Source organism: Ammospiza caudacuta, chromosome 2 (genome assembly GCF_027887145.1).
Source record: "Ammospiza caudacuta isolate bAmmCau1 chromosome 2, bAmmCau1.pri, whole genome shotgun sequence".
In the NCBI taxonomy this organism is placed as follows: domain Eukaryota; kingdom Metazoa; phylum Chordata; class Aves; order Passeriformes; family Passerellidae; genus Ammospiza; species Ammospiza caudacuta.
The window spans coordinates 44,551,559-44,569,340 of NC_080594.1; the positions used below are offsets into that span (position 1 = coordinate 44,551,559).

The 17,782-nt window shown below is 36.8% G+C and overlaps 1 protein-coding gene across 2 annotated transcripts in view; it reads left to right on the plus strand.

The window, feature by feature from the left end:
- ARHGAP42 (Rho GTPase activating protein 42) overlaps positions 1–17,782 on the plus strand; it is a 139,909-nt gene that overhangs the window by 49,061 nt on the left and 73,066 nt on the right. For both annotated transcript variants that reach the window (XM_058824989.1, XM_058824990.1), the window contains exon 3: positions 592–653. In XM_058824989.1, the coding sequence (XP_058680972.1) occupies positions 592–653 (62 nt within the window). The remainder of the gene's footprint in view (positions 1–591; positions 654–17,782) is intronic.

Sequence of the window (17,782 nt, forward strand, 5' to 3'; positions counted from 1 at the left end):
TCTGCTTCAGCTCTTTGACTTCTATTTGAAAACAATTTTGAGCAAAGACTCTGTCACAGTTGTAACAGAATTCAAAGCTTATAAATCAATCATATGTTTGAGTCACCTGAAACCTTGTCCTTGTAAAACATAAAGCCAAAAAGCAGTTAAATCTAAACGCTTGGGATTTCTTCTAAAATGTTGAGTGTCAAATATTTACCTAAATATTTTTAATAGTTCCTTCAAATACTTGTTCTCCCACCTTAGTGGGAGAAACTCAATTATTTTCTTTCTTCTCCTGGTATGCTAAAGTGAATTTTGTGGCTGAAAGCAGAATTCTTCTGTTTTGAGACTGATCTTTCCATGTTTCAGGAAATTCAGTTTGCCATATTCCATTAAAAAACCATGTTTAAAATAAAGATGACTCTTAAGACTCAGGTTCTTTTTCTTTGCTCTTGACCTGCTGCCTGCTTCAGTCTGTTTAAGGCTACTGATTACATTGCAATGTAAGAGAAATATTTTATCAATGTAGCTTCAATCCAGATAATGGGCTCAGCTGGTCTTAAAATCTCATTTTAAGCAGAACATTCTTTTTCTTTGTTTTCCTTTCAGCCCAGTCATTGAAGGAGTTTGCTCGGCTCCTGATTGCTGTTGAAGAGGAGAGAAGACGACTGGTAAGTTTGCTTCCATTGGACCTCTCCTTGAGTAAAATAGTACACTTTTTTCTATTCTCCCTAAAGTGATTTTTTTAAAAAAATTATTTCTGTAGTAGAGGTTAAGTACATCATAAGAATTATTTGGAATTCTTACACAAAGGCAGAAATGTACTAGCACAAACTACAGCAATTTTTATTAAACAGTTCAAGAAAAGACGTTTGCATCAATTTTAAAATTGTTTTCTCTCTGTTTCCTACCTTCCTGCTCCCTGACCCAAAATAAGCTTTGAATCCTGGTGTACCTTTCCCTTCCTACAAATACAGATGGAGATCTGTATTTGTACTAAATTAAATACTCCTGAGTGTTGTGCAGTGAATGTATGCTAGTAATGCAAGAGTTTGAGAAGTAAGTGATTAGAAAAGAAAGTAAATTCATTACCTGAGAGAAACTCCTGTAGAATACACTACAGATTGGTCTGGTTAGAGTCATCCATTGATATGGTGTCCTTATGCCATTTGAATCTGTTGTTTGCTTTAATTTTTGTATTTCTATTCAAGTGTAGCTTCGTTAAAGAAGTTTTAAGTGTATTTTTATGGAACTATTAAAAAAAAAATCCAGGTGAGTAATGAAGCTATTTTTGTTCTTCCTTGGGAGTAAGTAATGAATAAAGGAGTGAGCTAAGAATTATGATCAGTAGGGGGATTTTTAAATGTTGTGAAAGTTTAACTCACTCTAATCCATCCAAAGATTATGTCTGTGCCGGTTTTCCTTTCTCTTATGGCTACTTAGAACATTGAGGTAAGGCTTTTGTGACTCAGTTCGGAATCAATTTACTAATCCAGAAAAAAAAGATTATATAAATTTGCCTTAACCTAGAAGTAAATAGCCATAGAATTGCTGTCCCACTATTTCTGTTTATATAAATATTTTAAATTAGCAAAGTCATAACATTTATTTAGTACAATTGCATAGCTAATATTACTTAAATGTAGAAAAGTATAATTATTTTTTTACTTCATGAAAAACATTTTTTCCTGGGTAGCTGGGATAGTGAGGTGACTGTTCTGTACTTACCACCTTAAAAGTAGGTTAGCAGAACACTTATTAGTTCCTTAGTTTAACAGTTTCAAAATTGATAGCTTTCCATTTTAAGGTAAAGATTGTTATGAGCTAACTATTAGGAAAAAAAAAGCAATGAATAGATGAGGGCTTTATTTTTCAAACTCATTAGTCTTTCACTATGTAAAAAAATTTCCTATTTTCTCTCATTTCTTTCCCCTCTTTTTATTTTCCTCTCAGGGGAGTCACTACCATTTTCAGTTTTAGAAGTTTTTGGCCTCTCTTTGGTTTATAATTTGATCTTGCCGTATAATGTTTTTGTAAAATATGTAGGAAGGCCTTTAGCATAAAAGAAGGGAAAAAAATGAATATTATTAAGTGAAAAAAGACTAGTCAGGTGGAATAGTATGTTTTGTTCTGTATCAATATGATTTCTGTGGGAATGCATGGATTGTGTAGCTCAGTGTGGTAGGTTGGCCCTGGTTGGATTAGCAGTGCCCACCAAAGCTGCTGTGTCACTGCCCTCCTCATCTGGGCAGGGAAGAGATAATTTAAGGGAAGGTTCATGGGCTGAGATAAGGGCAGGGGGAGATGATCACTTGGCAATCACTGTCATGAGCCAAACAGACTCAACTTGGGGAAATCTGTTTAATTTAATGGCAAATCAGAGTAGGGTAATAAGAAGCAAAACCCAAATCTTCAAGAAACTTCTTCTGCCCTTCCCTTCTTTTGAGGTTTTACTTTAATCCCAGTTCTCTACCTCCTCCCTGCCAGTGGCAGAGAAGGGCAGGGGATGAGGGCTGCACCTCCTTCCTCCCCATGGGGAGGACTCCTCACCCTCTTCTCTTGCTCCAGTATTGGTCCCTCCCTTGGGGGAGAATCTCCACAAACTTCTCCAACATGAGTCTTTCCCATGGCTGCAGTTCTTCATGACCTGCTCCAGTGTGGGTCCTTTCCATAGGATTGAGCCCTCCAGGAACAGGCTGCTCCAGTGTGGGTCTTCATCTAAGGAGAAGCTGCTCTGGACAGGAAATTATTTGTATCCACCTTTTTGCTTAGGTCGAAATAACGTCATTCTCTTCCCATTCTCTGTCCAGAATGAGAACATTGAGGACACACAGTTTTCATGGTAGTTATATTTGCATAAGAAAATTTATCAGACTTAGGATTTCTCTACGTTTAAAATGTTTGACCTGCCTGTTAGTGGAATTTGTTTAATTATTACTGGAGTAAAAGTATCACCTTTGTCAAAGATGTGGATTTTTTATTCCCCAGTTTCTTACTGCAGTTTTCTCCATGTCGTCATAGAATCCAGAGGTCCCTGTGAGGATCAGTGTGCCAAATAGAATCCTAGTATAAGGTCTTTCCTTGAAAAACTTGTAATTTAACTGTGGAATCTTGAAAGCACTTTTGCTTGCTTCTGAGGAAGTTTGGAGCATTATGCATCCACTAAGATTTCTCTGCTGGAAGCACTTTAAGTCAGCTGCTTTGCAGCTTAGTGACGATACTAAACAAGGTTCTCAGCTGATGGGAAAGCTTGAGACACGGCATGCAGGCCTTTAAGAATTTAATTTCCTTCTGCATAAAGCGACAAAACATGCAAAAGTTATTTTTAAAAAGCTTGTTCTTTCTGTCATTTTGTAGAAGGCTTGGAGAAAAACATCTAGGCAATGTTGTGGTTATTTTTGGATATACGTCATCATACTACTTTCAACTTTCTTTTAATTCTTGTATCATGTGATAGTAAAAGACACTATTGTCTCAGTGAATGCAGGATGTATGAGAATATGGAGTGACAGATATTAATTTTGCATACCAGCTAATGGCCTTGATTCCCTGCCTTGAACTTTCTTTTGTTAAATTATGAGCATACATGTAAGTGCATTAATCAGGTTAGAATATGAAAAGTATAAAAAAGTATATATTCATGTTACCAGTTTATTTCCAATCTGATGCCTAATAAATTCTTCATAAGTCAAATTATATTTTTGTCTTACGGAACACAGTGTTGGAGTGCTTGTCCACTGATTGTATAAATGAAGTGTTTCCAGTGGTCACGGAAATAGTTTGAGAAGGTGGTTAGGAAATCTTCTCTCCTTCCTGCATAAAGACCCAGAAGAACCAGAAGTTTTTTTTTATTCAGAAAAAGCTAATGAAACACGACATTATGAATGGTATTGTTAGGAAAAACACTGAAGTATACAGTCAAATGAAACTTCATGTCACAATAAATATTCTGTTTTGTAAGACTTGTGGCCATTATTACTGGCAGCAGTAATAATATGGTGATTATTGCAAATCAGCTTCTTTTATCCTTGTCTTTTATTTCTTGATACTAGAAAATTGAAGAGTGGTGAGAAAAAACAGAGGCCATGCACCACACATTTCCCCTTAAAAAGAAAATAAAGGAAAAATAACTCATAAGATAGCTTCTTTTATGATGTACAGCCTTAAGTTTTGATGAGGTCTGTCATTTTGTGGTGGTGTTAATTTAGTGATGCTGTTGGTAAATGGTGCATTAAAAAAATCCCAGCTAAACAGCACTACTCTTGGGCTTCACATGTACTGTAAATTGGATAAAAAGTCAGATTAGTCCCCACTGCATTTCCAATGATTTCAGCAGCAAGCCATCAGGGATGTCGAATAATGACCTCTATTTCCTAGTGTTTATTAGGGAACAATAGAGATGCTGTAATTTAATCCCATGTGAATGTTTGAATCTTTATCAAGGGAACTTACTTAAAATAATTTCCTTCCTCTTTCACTGAATTTGCATTCCTTCTGCTAAATAAGTGATATATTTTATTTTACAGATTCATATTTTATTTTTGCTTCCTATTAATTTTATATTGTTATTAAAATTAGTAACAGAAATTATCTGGGAGTAAAATAAAATGCTACTTCCTTTTCCTCTTGGAGGATTATTCTGTGTTGTCATCACTATAGATGAACTGGTTCATGCTACTGGTCCTAGAGATCCCCTATGAGTTTGAAGCATTGAATGAGTTCTCTTGAGTGTCAACATTATCTTGCTGGAACTCCCTGATTATTTCTGAGAGCTTACTGAATCCAAGACTGAAATAGGCTCTTAATTCTTAAATTTCTTGCTATTTATCCAAGTGTTTTTTTTTTTTTTTTTTTGGTTGTTGGCAGGTGATGAATGGCCCCAGAGCTTTTTCTCTCTGGCATCATGAATCAGTGAGATTCCTAACCAATATTAAATACTCCAGGGGATATATAAAAATTCTGAAGTGGATAGTTTTGTACTATGCTTGATGAATATTTTTCTTTGTAAAGTCTGCTTTTTTCGTATCTAATAATCTTCATGCTTCAGACAGTATCTCATTTTTGTGGACTTTTTTTGTATTAACTGGATGTTCTCATTGTGGTTCTGTATTTGCCCTCACACAAGGGGTCTGATGCTATCTGCTTTCAGGGAAAGCAGCAAAATATTCAGTTTCAAAAGCTGCACTTGAAGAAAAATAAATGAGTTGTTAAAACCAGCTATCCATGGAATGGTACATAAAATCAGGTACTGAAGGGCACAGCATGTTATTGAACAGAATTAACCTTTTCCCTATAATGTGAAGTGCATTACAGATTCCATCAGAAGAGTAAGCAGACTCCTATCCACAGGGACAGCTTATTTCTCAGTTTATACTGGGGAAAAATAGCATTGCATGTACTAGCACCCTGAGACTGCAGAACAAACACCTTTTTTTGCATAGTGTCTCTCAAATTTCAAATAAATAGTGTTTGATGATGTTTGGATATACTTGGTAACTGATTTCAGTGTTTTTCACCTCTCATGCAAGATTTGGCATTTAAATTAATATCCTTGGTAGGAGTCTGCTGGGAAGAACACTGAAAGCATATTACTGTAAGTGAAAGAAAATGCCACAAATAAAAAGACTTCTTTGAAGTTACGACTGGTTTTTTTGTTCTTTATTTTTGTTGTTCCTTCTACTCCCTCTCCTCCCACCATGTTTGCTGTTTAAAATTAATTAAAAGCACCTGGGCTTAGAGAGTTTGAGTTTTTTTCTTCAACTTCAGATGGCTGTACATCCTATTGAGTCATTAAGGTAGCATGGACTGTTTCGTTAACTAATGTCTTTGGAAAGACTTTCTGAATTTCTGCATCAAATTACTAATTTAGAAGTACCTCTTTGAGGTTTCTCTTGAAGTAGGATCAGTAAATCAGTAGTGAATTTTCAAATTTCTTATAAACATAATTTTTACGTACATTTATATATTTTTTTCACCTTTTCTTCCTCCTATTTCATCCCAGATATAGCAGAGAACATATTTGATATTCATTACAGAAAAATCCATGTCTTTAAGGTAAGGGAAGTTCTGCAAGATAAGAAAATACTGGTTTCAATGGTTTTGGAGGTTGTTTTTTTTTTGTTTGTTTGGGTTTTTTTTTAACTACCAGCTTACTGTCCTTTGACAGGCTAAGTTTTAGAAATCATTAGGAAAATTACTGGAAACAAATGGCATGTTTTCACAAACCTTTTTGGGGAGCCCCCATTTTGAATACTTGCTATATGCACTTCTGGCCAGAAAGTATGATGTAGACTACAAAAGATGCAGGGGAAGGCAACAAGGAAAGCTTAACACCCAGAAGGTGAGAATGAGAAGAGACTGCTAGCGTTAATTAAAACAAATTAGATCAACGTTATTTGGAGTCCTGTGATTCATTAATTGAAATTACACCTTTCAGCACACTTGAGCTAGTCCTCAGCAACAGGTTAACACTTCAGCCCTTGACATCAGATTTTTCTTCCCTTTTTTTTTCCTTGCTGATACCATTGTCAGTCTTACTTTGTAAGGATAAACAAGAAAAAACATTACAAAATTACTTGGAGATTCTTGCAGAAGCAAGAGTGTGCTCAGTAGCATTGCATGGTTTTCTGCTGTGTTTTAACTCTGGGATAACTGGAGGAAATGTGCTACACAGAATTTTATCTAATTAGCAGTTTGTAGAACCAGCTTTGCCTTAAATTTCAGTCAGCCTTGTGTTACCTCTTCATATTAACTGCGTGTCTGTCAAGTATAGACCTTTTGAGAAAAAGTCTTGCTGTTGTGCTGGTACAAATGTTTGTGTGTCTGTGTGGTGAACATAATTGGAGAAGTGATCCAGCTGGAAAAATAATTTCTCTCACACTAACTTTCTATTACTTCCTTCCCATAACTGCAGTGCACACAGGGAAAATGAAGGCCTTCTATCCAGAAGATAGTAATTACTTCAATATAATTGCTTTCAAAAATATACTAGAACTAGTACCTTCATTTCCCTACAGATGTTATCTCTGATCATTATAACTCCTATATGAAATCAGGAAGTGATAGGCATATTTCTGTCACGCAGACTTCCTAGAGAGCATGATTCTTGGGTGGGTTCTTGTTGGGCAAGAACTCTCAATGTAACTTTCCCCCTTGCCCTGTCTTGGGCTTGAAGGAATCCTGTTTGCTATCTTTCTCTGCACCACTTAAGTATGAAAATACACATGTTCAGTGGATGTTTCTTAGCACTTGTGCTCAGTTAAAAAAAACATAAAACAAACAGTAATAAAGGTAAACAGTTCATGTTCTGTTATCATTAAGGTAGTTTAACATATAACATCTGTATGTATTTCTGAACTTTTCTCAGATAAAGAATACATACTAGGCCAGACAATCTGGAGATAAAATTATGGGTGTTATTAGTACAGAGCATTAGCTGGCTTATCCAGATAGCACTGCATCATCTTCCATAATTGTACACTTGGTACGTTCCTAATTTGTTTAAATCTAGTTTTAATTTCTCCTGTAACATTCATGATTTAAAATGATTTCTCCTTTTTTTTTTTTTTTTGTGGAAATGAAGAAAAAACAGTCATCCTGGGACATTTGAGTATAATAATTTTTAAAAGATCAAGCTGGTCTCAATAGAAAAAAATTGCAACTAGTCCCTCTCACATCCCTGTAACTCCATCCTCAGGAACTGAAAATACAGGTCCGTATTTTCATTAACTTTGCAGAAGGTGCTTCCAGAATCACTGCGTTGTGACAGAACCATACTATTAATTCAGAATATGTTCAGAATTTTATGATCATGAAGTCAACAGAGAACCTACTGTTCATGTTATGCTGTCTGTTTCTTAGCAGCTTTCTCTCTACATTTTTCTTTTTCTTTTGAAAATGTGACTTATTTCCTGTTGATATGAGTGTCCAGAGTGCAGAACCAAATCATCTGCGGTGCCTTTTGCACCCTGTGCTCCTCAGCTTGGGCCTAGATAATTTCATTGCCTTTAAACCTACCTGTTGAAGAGGAAAGCAAATTGCTGGTTTTAGAGACAGTCTTTGCTGTTTCCCAAGATAGTTGTCATAGAGTTGATTTGTGACAAAAAGTTAGTTTCTTGTAGTAAGCAACTTTATAAAAGGTGCGAAAACATAGATCTCCCATGTTGATCTCTGTTGTTGTTTTGACTGGATAGTTGGCATCGAAGAGTGATCACTTGTCTGTCTTGATAGGGCTAAGAGGCTGTGAGTAAGACAGGAGAGTGGGAATAGGATAATTGCTCAAGGGGAAAGGAAAGGGGAACAGAGATAAGGGGATTTATCAGATTCATGTACATTCTTTACCATCTTACGTAAACAGTGTTCCAAGCCTTAGTAAGAAGGCTTTGGTAATTCAGTGTCCATATACTATTTGCTTTTCAGTCTTCTGCAGAGAATGCAAATAAAGAAAATCTTTTTTAGAAAATCTTTTTAAGAAACAAAGTGTGTTGCAGGAGATTAGTGTAATTAGTTGTTAGCAACTACAGTTTCTCCTGCTTTCTATATTCAAGGTGTGTGTATTTGTATTTGCCTCCATATGGATATACAGTTAGAGAATGGTTTGGGTTGGAAGGGATCTTAAAGACCATACTCCCATCTCCCTCTGCTATGGCAGAGAGGCCACCCACTAGACCAGGTTGCTCAAAGCCCCATCCAGCTTTTGACACTTCTGGGGGTAGGGCATCCACAATTTCTCTGGGCAACTTATGCCAATGTCTCACCACCCTCAAATTAAAGAATTTCTTCCCTATATTTAATCTAAGCCTACCCTCTTTCAGTTTAAAGACATTCCCCCTTGTGCTGTTGCTACCTGTCCTTATAAAAGGTCTCTCTCCAGCTTTACCTTGCAGCATTTTTCAGTGAGAACATTCAAAAAATGAGATTGCTTGCTATTTCCACTTTTGAAGAATATCATGGAGAGAGATATGAAATTCTGTCTTCATTAAAAGTGCAGAATGAAAGGTTAGTTGGAAAGCTTCTTGCTACTTGTCGTTTTATAAATCCTAATTTGTTCTCAATTCATATATTTACTCCATGCAAGCATTTCACTGCATGTGATATTGCATTGCATAACAGCACTTCCCAAAGTTTTGAGAAGCATTCTGTGAGTAGCATGGCTGGAAGGAATTTATTTTAATGACATTTTAGTCTTCACAGAAATGTGGTAGTTGCAATTTTAGTTTGTAGATTCTTTTGCTTCCACCACAGTCACTAAGTGTCTTTTCAGATGACTGTTGACAGAGAAAAAAGGAAGAAAGATGTTTGCACTTTTAAATGACTATTTTAAGGGAGCATGAGTTCTAGATCAGCCAACCTTATAGCCTTTAAGCTTTTGCATTTATTTTCTGACTACAGAGGGAGGGAATGGAGCTGGTCATAGAAGAGGATATATGCTGTACCTATTACTAGCTTGTAATAATTTTTATGCTGCTATCTGACATGCTATTTTCTTAATTTTTTAATGGATTCTAAATTTATTTGCAATTCTCCTGGAGGTATGAAAAAGGTGCTTCATTCCTACAAACTTAATTTTAAATTTTCCTTCATTTATTCTGATCTCTGGAATAAAACTGCTGTATTTGTTGTTCTTATGTAATGTCCTGGGAAATGTGATTAAAAACAGAAAACAGCACAAGCACTTTATGTACCAAAGGGTGTGTAGAAACAAATACGCCTTTATTTAAACCAAACAAACACCAGCCAAACAAAGCCTCCACCTTTTCATAAGGAAGCAAAATATTCCCCCTTGAGCACTCTGTGTAATCTGCATGGGCTCGTAGCTGTGTTACATACAAAGGTATTTTATAATAAGTATTCTCTTTTAGGATGTTGTGTTAATATTTGCAGAATACTTTGATTGCCTTTATTATACTTTTCAAATGTCTGCAGAGGCTTCAGTTACAGTTATCTTGAGAAGCTTTCTTAGATGTATCTCCCAGAGCAAGTGCTTTTGCTTTGTGCTAAGACTGAAACAGATTAACAGTTTTGTCTGTTTTTTGGCAGCCATGCCAGTTTATTATGTACCCACTTCACAAAACTGACCTGGCTAAAAGCAAAACAAACAAGATATTTACTGGTTATTTTTCAACCATGTTGCAACAGACTGTTTCAGTGTAACAGCCGCAGAGGGCAGAAGAAGAAGTCAAAAATTGGACTAAGGAGCATTTCAAGATCAGCAAACTGCTTAAGCTAGCGTGACCACCCAAATAAATGACTACATATCTACTTCATGGTGCAATATTTGTTGCAGCCCTGCTATTACAAGTAGTTGTAGTCAGAGAAAGATACTATTTTTCCAGTGTTTAAAGGAAATTAGAGTTGAAATCTGGAAGCCATGGTCACATGGTCCTGAGGGAAGTTTTGAAGTATGGGGCCACAGAGTCTGGTAGCCTTAAGGATTAAAATATTGTGAGAGTTACTTCTTTGGATAGCTGTTCTTTAGTAAAAGCTACTTTTCAAACAATATTGAGTTACGTTTCCTTTCTGGGTTAAGTGGAGGTAGCCCATCCACCTTGGCCAAAATCATTAAAATTTTGGCCCAGTTTGTTGTCATGGAGTTGATGTGAAATTCCCCCTGGAGTCCAGTGTGACAGTCAGTAGGGAGTGGGCCATGGCGAGCAAAGGCCTGCAGGGGGGTCTGGCATTGCCCTGAGCCTCCCCCGTGCCAGGCCCTGTGAGGTGGCTGCAGGCAGGGCCAGCCCAGGCCGGCCCGTCCGGCTCCGCTCCTGGGCACGTCCCGTCAGTCCTGCCAGCACTGCCCTGCAGCTGCTGCCAGACTGCCCCAGCATCCCCCCACCATGGCTAAAGGCCATTTTTCACCAGGGATACTACTGAGGGGTCAGGGGAGCTGCTTGATAGGCCGAGACCATCCATAATTCCCACACTGAGGCAAAGGGTGACTCGGTTTCCCTGATGGACATCCAGCAGGACCACAGGGAAGTGCGGCCTCTGCAGCTGAGCCCACGTAGCAATACACAATCTTAGTAGAGTCACAGTTTGCAGAAACCAGACTAGCCCTTTGTCTCTCCTAGGATGCCTCTTACACTATATTGAGACCTTTCTACAAGCTAGATGAGAGCTTTCTAAGTTGACTTATTTTGTTAGCTGTATTTGCATGAGACCAAAAAAAAAGGCTAAAAAAATCTGAATCTGGTACGATTTTTAGATCTTTTGCTCTAAATATCTTGTCATGGCATATGTCATGACATGTCCTGTACTCTTTTCTTAATTCTGTCGGCTGTTCCCGACATACTCATTTTGAATTTTCACCACTGACAACTGCCAGAACCTTCTTATTTATAATTATTCAGCATTTGAGCCTTAAATAACATATGAACATTCTTCAGTGTGTCAGCTACCAGTAAAACTTAGTATGCCAATAGCAAGGAGAAATGGAAAAGTTTTCTATGGATCCTATATCTAAAGCTCCCTTACCTCTTAGTAGTTTGTAGCTGTGGCCAACCTACAGTTTTTCAGAATATATCTTAAATTTTCATGCGCGTGCTTTTGTTTCCTGAAAGGATACATACTTCCAGTTTCAACATTAACAGTTCCTGGGCATAGTACCATTACAAACAGCTAAGCTGATTTTGGCTTTATTCCTGGCTGTGTCCATTCACAAAGTAGTTGTTAAAGCAAAATACAACTTCTAATTACATTAATCTCTGAGTAGCTAATTTCCTCAGCACCAACTTCTTCTTCTTGGTTTTTTTGTTTGTTTTTTTTTAACAATGCTTTTTGGGGTTTGGTTTTGTTGGTACTGAAGAGATAACAAATAGTAGATAGAAGAACCATGGCAATATCCAAACTATGAAGAATGTGTCACAGAAGCAAAGCATTGAAATGTCAGACCGCCTTTCTCAGTGTTTTATTTCACAGCAGCCGTGCAATATAATGCAAAGTGATTCCTAATAGTAACGGATTGTAGACCTATTAACTCCACTTGTGCAGTTAGTGGCATTGACCTGTCAAGACCTTCAGTGTGCAAATTAATTTTCATACTGGAAGGCAGCACATGATGATCACAAATAGTGCAGGGCCTGCTGTAAACCAGCACAATTTCGCCTGGCTCTTGAATTCTCACCTTAACTAAGAGCAGCAGACAGGTATTATGTGACTGCTTACATAGCTGCTTAGTCTCCATAGCCATCACTTAGTCACAGATAAGGCATTTTTCTTCATGTAAAAGTGATTGCATTGATTGCTGAAAGAGTAAGTAGGTAGATCTATACATAAGACCCCTTTCAGTTTGAACTGTTCATCTTCTCAAGCTCTCACTCTGATTTTAAATTTTTATTTCTTTATCTGGGAAGTGTGAATGCTGCTTACATCATCTAGCTAAGAAGAGACAGTAATCTGACAGGAAGAATTTGGGAGAGAAGTTAGGCTGAATGACAGGAAAACTTCCTCATGATGAGCTGCATTGTGAAATACTTTACCAAAAGAAATAGACTTTGCCATGGAAAGTGTCTAAGGCACAAACTGAGATTAGGCCAAGTGTTGGAAAATGTAATGTAGAAACAGAGTAAGTATTTTATATTGCTCAGTGACCATGCATCCCTCAGCCTGGAGCATCATTAATCAGATTGTCATCAAGTACCTTTCAGTAAGGTATTTCAAAGGTGCCCATCATGGTAATGGGCTAAGAGTATGGTGTATTTCTTAAAAAGACTTCCATACTCTTTTTTGAGGTAAGGGTTATGGGGAAAATGGGAAACAGGCGAAAGTTCGACAACATCTAACAAATCTGATTTTCTAGTTGAATTTAAGAGTAACATCCTCACCCGTGACGTTTATCCCAAGAGCATTTTGCGTGAGGCTCTAAATCAGTTGATTTCGGTATTTTGGAGCCTAAATTTCTATGGAGAGTTCTGTAGCTGGCCAATTTTATTGCTTGTTTGTTTGAAGAAAATTAGAGCCACTGTGTCAAAAATAACCATTACTGGCAATTTGAAAATTTTATTGATATTCTCTGACAGATTCTGCATGATGAAAAATTTAAAAGAAAATCCTAGCTGCAGTAAACATTCCTGTCAACATCTTGGCTTCCATGTTGGGTTAGCCATTTGGTTATTTTTATGTCTGCTAAACTTCCATTTTGTTGATTTATTTATTTGTTTCAAACTTTAAATGTTGAGGTGTTTGTTCTTACTTCGGACTCAGAAGCTGTTGCTTATGACATCCAGGCAATCAAACTCTTGATCTCTTAAGTCTGTTGCTAAAGAACATCTTGTCTATGTGCTTTAATGTGTCCAGCTTCAGTCTAGGAAGAAGGAACCTGCACTCTGACTCTGTTTTTTTAAGGAAAGAACATTTAAAGGCAGTTTCAGGAATTCTGACAAATAAAGCTTGTCAAAATAAATGTTGGGATGATGGCTGCTCAACATCCTTAAGGAATAATCTGCACTAATTAAATAACATTGGTTTTACTTTTCATGGCAAGTTAGGAAGTTCTTACTTTGATAAGTGAAATGTTTATTATTGATTTCCAACTTTCCCTTCACATCCTAATGGACCTCACAAGGAGGCCGGTTCAGGGTACATTCACTCCACTCTGGAGAGGTTTTGTTGACATCTGCACAGTGAGGGAAACAGGCCTGGCTGCAAAATTTACAGATCAGGATTTGGAAAAGCAAAGAGACAAAATAATAAACATATGGAACTGATTTGGGGTAACTGTTAAATAGGTCTACAGCCAGATTAAAAATGTCTTGGAAAATTTAAAATAAACTTTTTGTAGAGTAAAGCTTTTTGCTTATTTGCTAGGATTTATTTTAATCAGATAATTTCTGTAAATGTTAATGTATTGAACAAAAAAGTTTAAAAAGCCACACAACTCTCCACATAAGCAGAGCTTCCTTCACTTCTGCACTTCTTAAGTTGAAGTTTTTCCCCTATAGAAAAATATTTGGTTTTGTTTTGTTTACTCATTGTTTATGGGAAAAATTGTTCCATGTGATAAATGTTTAAGAAGGTAAGGTTACTTGTAACATCCTAAAATATCTATATTTAGCAGAGTACTCACTAGAATAACATACTGTTAAAAATGTTGTGAAGTGTGCTATACTTAAATTCTGGATCAGTTTTTTTCTTAATTAGTTCTGTGCTCCAATTATGCTGTTTCCTGTGTTTATGTAGCCATTTCCCACTTGATAATATGTAATGTAAACGTTCAAGCTGAGAAATTTTTTTGTTTGTTTGGACAGCCAAAAAGGGGGGTAAAACCAGAAAAATTTTCTTCTGCTGCCTATCTGAAACTACATTCTCAAGCTCTTTTCCTTTCTGTATGATTTGAACTCTCAGCCTAGTCAAGAGACATGCACTGTTTGTATTAATGGTAGTGATAAAAAGATAAATGCCTAGACTTGCAAGTACACTACCGAACTGTTTTTCCTTCAGTGTAATGGTGTTTGTGGCTGCTTTATCTTTTACTCAGTTTTTGCTGAGTTACAGTCCATGGAGTAACCTGTAAAAAGAAATGGTATCTCTTACTGGATGATTAGCTACCGACCATGACCATATCCGCTGCTGATTTATGTCTTATAAATATTTTCAGGGGGTTGCTAAAGAAAAAAGGTACAAACAAGCCCAACTGTTGTTTTGGTGTGTTTTTGTGGGTTTTTATTTGTTTGTTCTTGGCTGGTTGGTTGGTTATTTTGGGTTTTTTTCCCTTTCATTTATCACCAGGTAGATTTTTCCTCCAAAAGGAGGAAACCTCTAGCTTCAGTCATCTTTGTAATTGTGCCTATATCAGAAAAAGTTAAATGCATTCTTTAACACTTTATAAAATGTTCCTATCTATGTAGAAAATTATTTTGCTGTTGCAACTGAGCAGTAAGTTTAAGAGACAGGAGAAGCTGCAAGTGAGAGGAGGCAGAATGGGTACATTACAGTTTCCAGCTCAAGTTGTTAGTTTAAATGAATGTTAGTGCCAGTAGTGACAGAAACCCCACTGAGCTCTTGCCCACTGAAGGAGAAACAGGAAGATGGTACACAAAGAAATCAAGTCTTTGAAGTGTATCCTTGTACAATGAAGGAGTAGGTGGCATGCGTGGTCTTTGGTATGTGAAAGGATTTTGAGGCAAAAGAAAGAAATGAAGGCACAGGAGGAGATAAAAAATGGAACCGAGGTACAGCAAATTTATCCCAAATATTATCTTCCACTGGGCTTTTGCAATAAATTGCAAGGTATAAAAGTCAGTAGGGTCTTTCCCCTTTCCTTTTTAACTTACTGGCCACTGTTTTCTCTTAATCCATCAAAAACTCCTGTAGGGGCAAGATGCATTTTTCACATAAATGAAAAATACTGGAGCACATGCCTTGATGTACAATGCTTCCGCATTTGAATTTTACCTTACAGTGGTCAATGCATGTAGTGTGTGCGTACTGGTAGGTAACCAAGTTCTCTGTAGCATCTACCACTGCTCTTGCTCTTTTGGGAAGTTGCTGGGTGTCATTGTGCTTGGTGCCTGCTCAGGAAAATGTGTTTGGTTGTGGCTAACATTGCATTAGAGTAAGTCAGTCTGCTTAAACCCACACATTGAGGAAATGAGTGATTGAAGCCATTTGGCTTCTAATTTCTGAACACACTGAAGATGAGGCACTTCTTATGAATTGTCTTAGGACTTTTATAGTCAATATCTAGAACAGGAATTTTTCTTAATATATTCATGTGAGAATTTTCTAGTAGATCAAAACATCTTAGTCTGATTATAAATGTATTTTACCTTCAGATTGGCCAAGTTTTTTCTGTTTTCAAGTGATCTCTGTCTTCTGTGTGTTTAATGTAACAGTATTGGTGTCCCTCATCCCAACTGATCAAATATAAACATCTTGCCCTTCAAATTTTTGACACTGACTCCTTGTAGCTGAGCTGAATGAATGATGGCAAGTCAGTCCTTCAGTAGGCACTGCTTGGGCACATTTGGTATTTTCATAATGAATTCGGGTGTCCCAGTTTTGGTATTAGTTTTGAATGCTAGGAATCTTGAATTCTGCTTTTTGCCTTTAGCATACAGTAGGAGCTATGTTATTTACAAGAAGGGCAGCCCATGCTGTATGAACCCTCCAGCTGTATAAGATTACTAAATCATGGAGCTAGGACTGTAGCTTGTCATGTTTGTTCAAAACTCGGTGTTTAGAACTGTGCTATTAAAATTGATCTAGGTACCCTATTTTAGATGTGCAACTGTGGCCTGAAACATGAATTAAGGATCGCTTAATAAAGGTAATGTTACAGGAATTTAGTTTACAACTCTGTTGATCTATAAGTTGCTTGAGATATGACATTCTTTGTTTTCAGATTGGTTCAGTGGTGCTATCAGTAGTAAAGCTTAAATATTTTATGCTGTCACTAAGGTAGTAATCCTCTCAATACCTGCAGAGTTTTGTGAGCAACCCTAAATAATTCTGATACTTTCCTGCACATAACTGCTACATTTAAGAATCACCAGCACCTTAAATTTTGCTCAGAAGCTAACAGTGTAAAAAGGATTTGAGCATTAATACTCCTTGCATAATTCTGTCAGCTTTCACATACTGTCTCCCAGAGCACATTGCAGAACCTTGCTAGGAGTTGAGAAGGTCTGTGAGTTGGTAGAGAAGTACATCCTAGGCTATCAGGATGATATATGCATGGACGTTACAAGTTTATTCCTCTGTTGCTGTTGAAGTGTCCTGCTGTTGAGCAGCAGCTGAGACAGTAGGACCAGCAGGCTGGGACTGCCTTGTGCAGACTCTGCTAGCAAAGTACTTTTCCTTGCATGCACTTCAGCAAAGCAAATTTCAAGCAGCACTTCCCTCCAAACTTTTATTGCTAATGAGGGCCCTTTATTCAAATCCATTTCTTGGCAAGGTACATTGTGAGGGAAATTAAGTCAATTTTGTTAAAAGTTTCTGTGGGAGGGCAACAGCAGTATTGTTAAACCCATGCCTGGACAATTCCCTTGGTATTGTTCTTTGCATCTGAATTTCCCCATGAAGCCTAATTTACAACATGCCAGTATTTACATCTTTATTCAGTACTTGTAATACTTGATACAGATTTGACATTTGGAATAGTCTTGACACATGAGAAGAGCTGTGGAATTGCTTTTGTTATTTTATTCAGGCTAGCAAAGGGAAGGACAGAAATTAAAATTTAAAATCAATAATTTTTGTATGATATTAATGTTTGAATTTTTACCCTTACCACTTCAATTACATTATAAAGAGTAACTTTTCTGAGTTTGTTTGGGCCCCTTTTGTACACAGATGTTTCTTCTGGGGACTATCCAATGTTCCAACAAACACAGGACTCCTTTGCCATTTTGGGTGATGTGAGAGGGAGATGACAGACAAGTTACGTGCTTGCTCTGAATGCTTTAAAATCTGATTTCCTTAAATTTAAAACATGCAAGTAGTGTGTGTTTATTAATGGTCATAAAACTAGCCAAGCCCTTTAATAATTCAGGTGGATTTTTTTGTCTTGATACTGACCTTTGGCATCCAATTTCTTGAGATTATTATGAAATACTAGCACACTCTCCTTTTTATTTCTCTTATCAACTGCTGTTATTCATTTGTCCATTTCCATGTTTGTCTTCTGAATACTTTGTGTTGCTTTTCCAGAAGGCTGTTTGTCTTTACATTGATATTATTTGTGGATCATAGCATCTAAAAGTATTTATGCAATTTTTAATTTAATCTTTTATTTTAAAAGATGCTATAAATGTTAACTTTTTGTATAGTTATTTTATTAAGAAATGAATAAATTTTAAATTTTAAG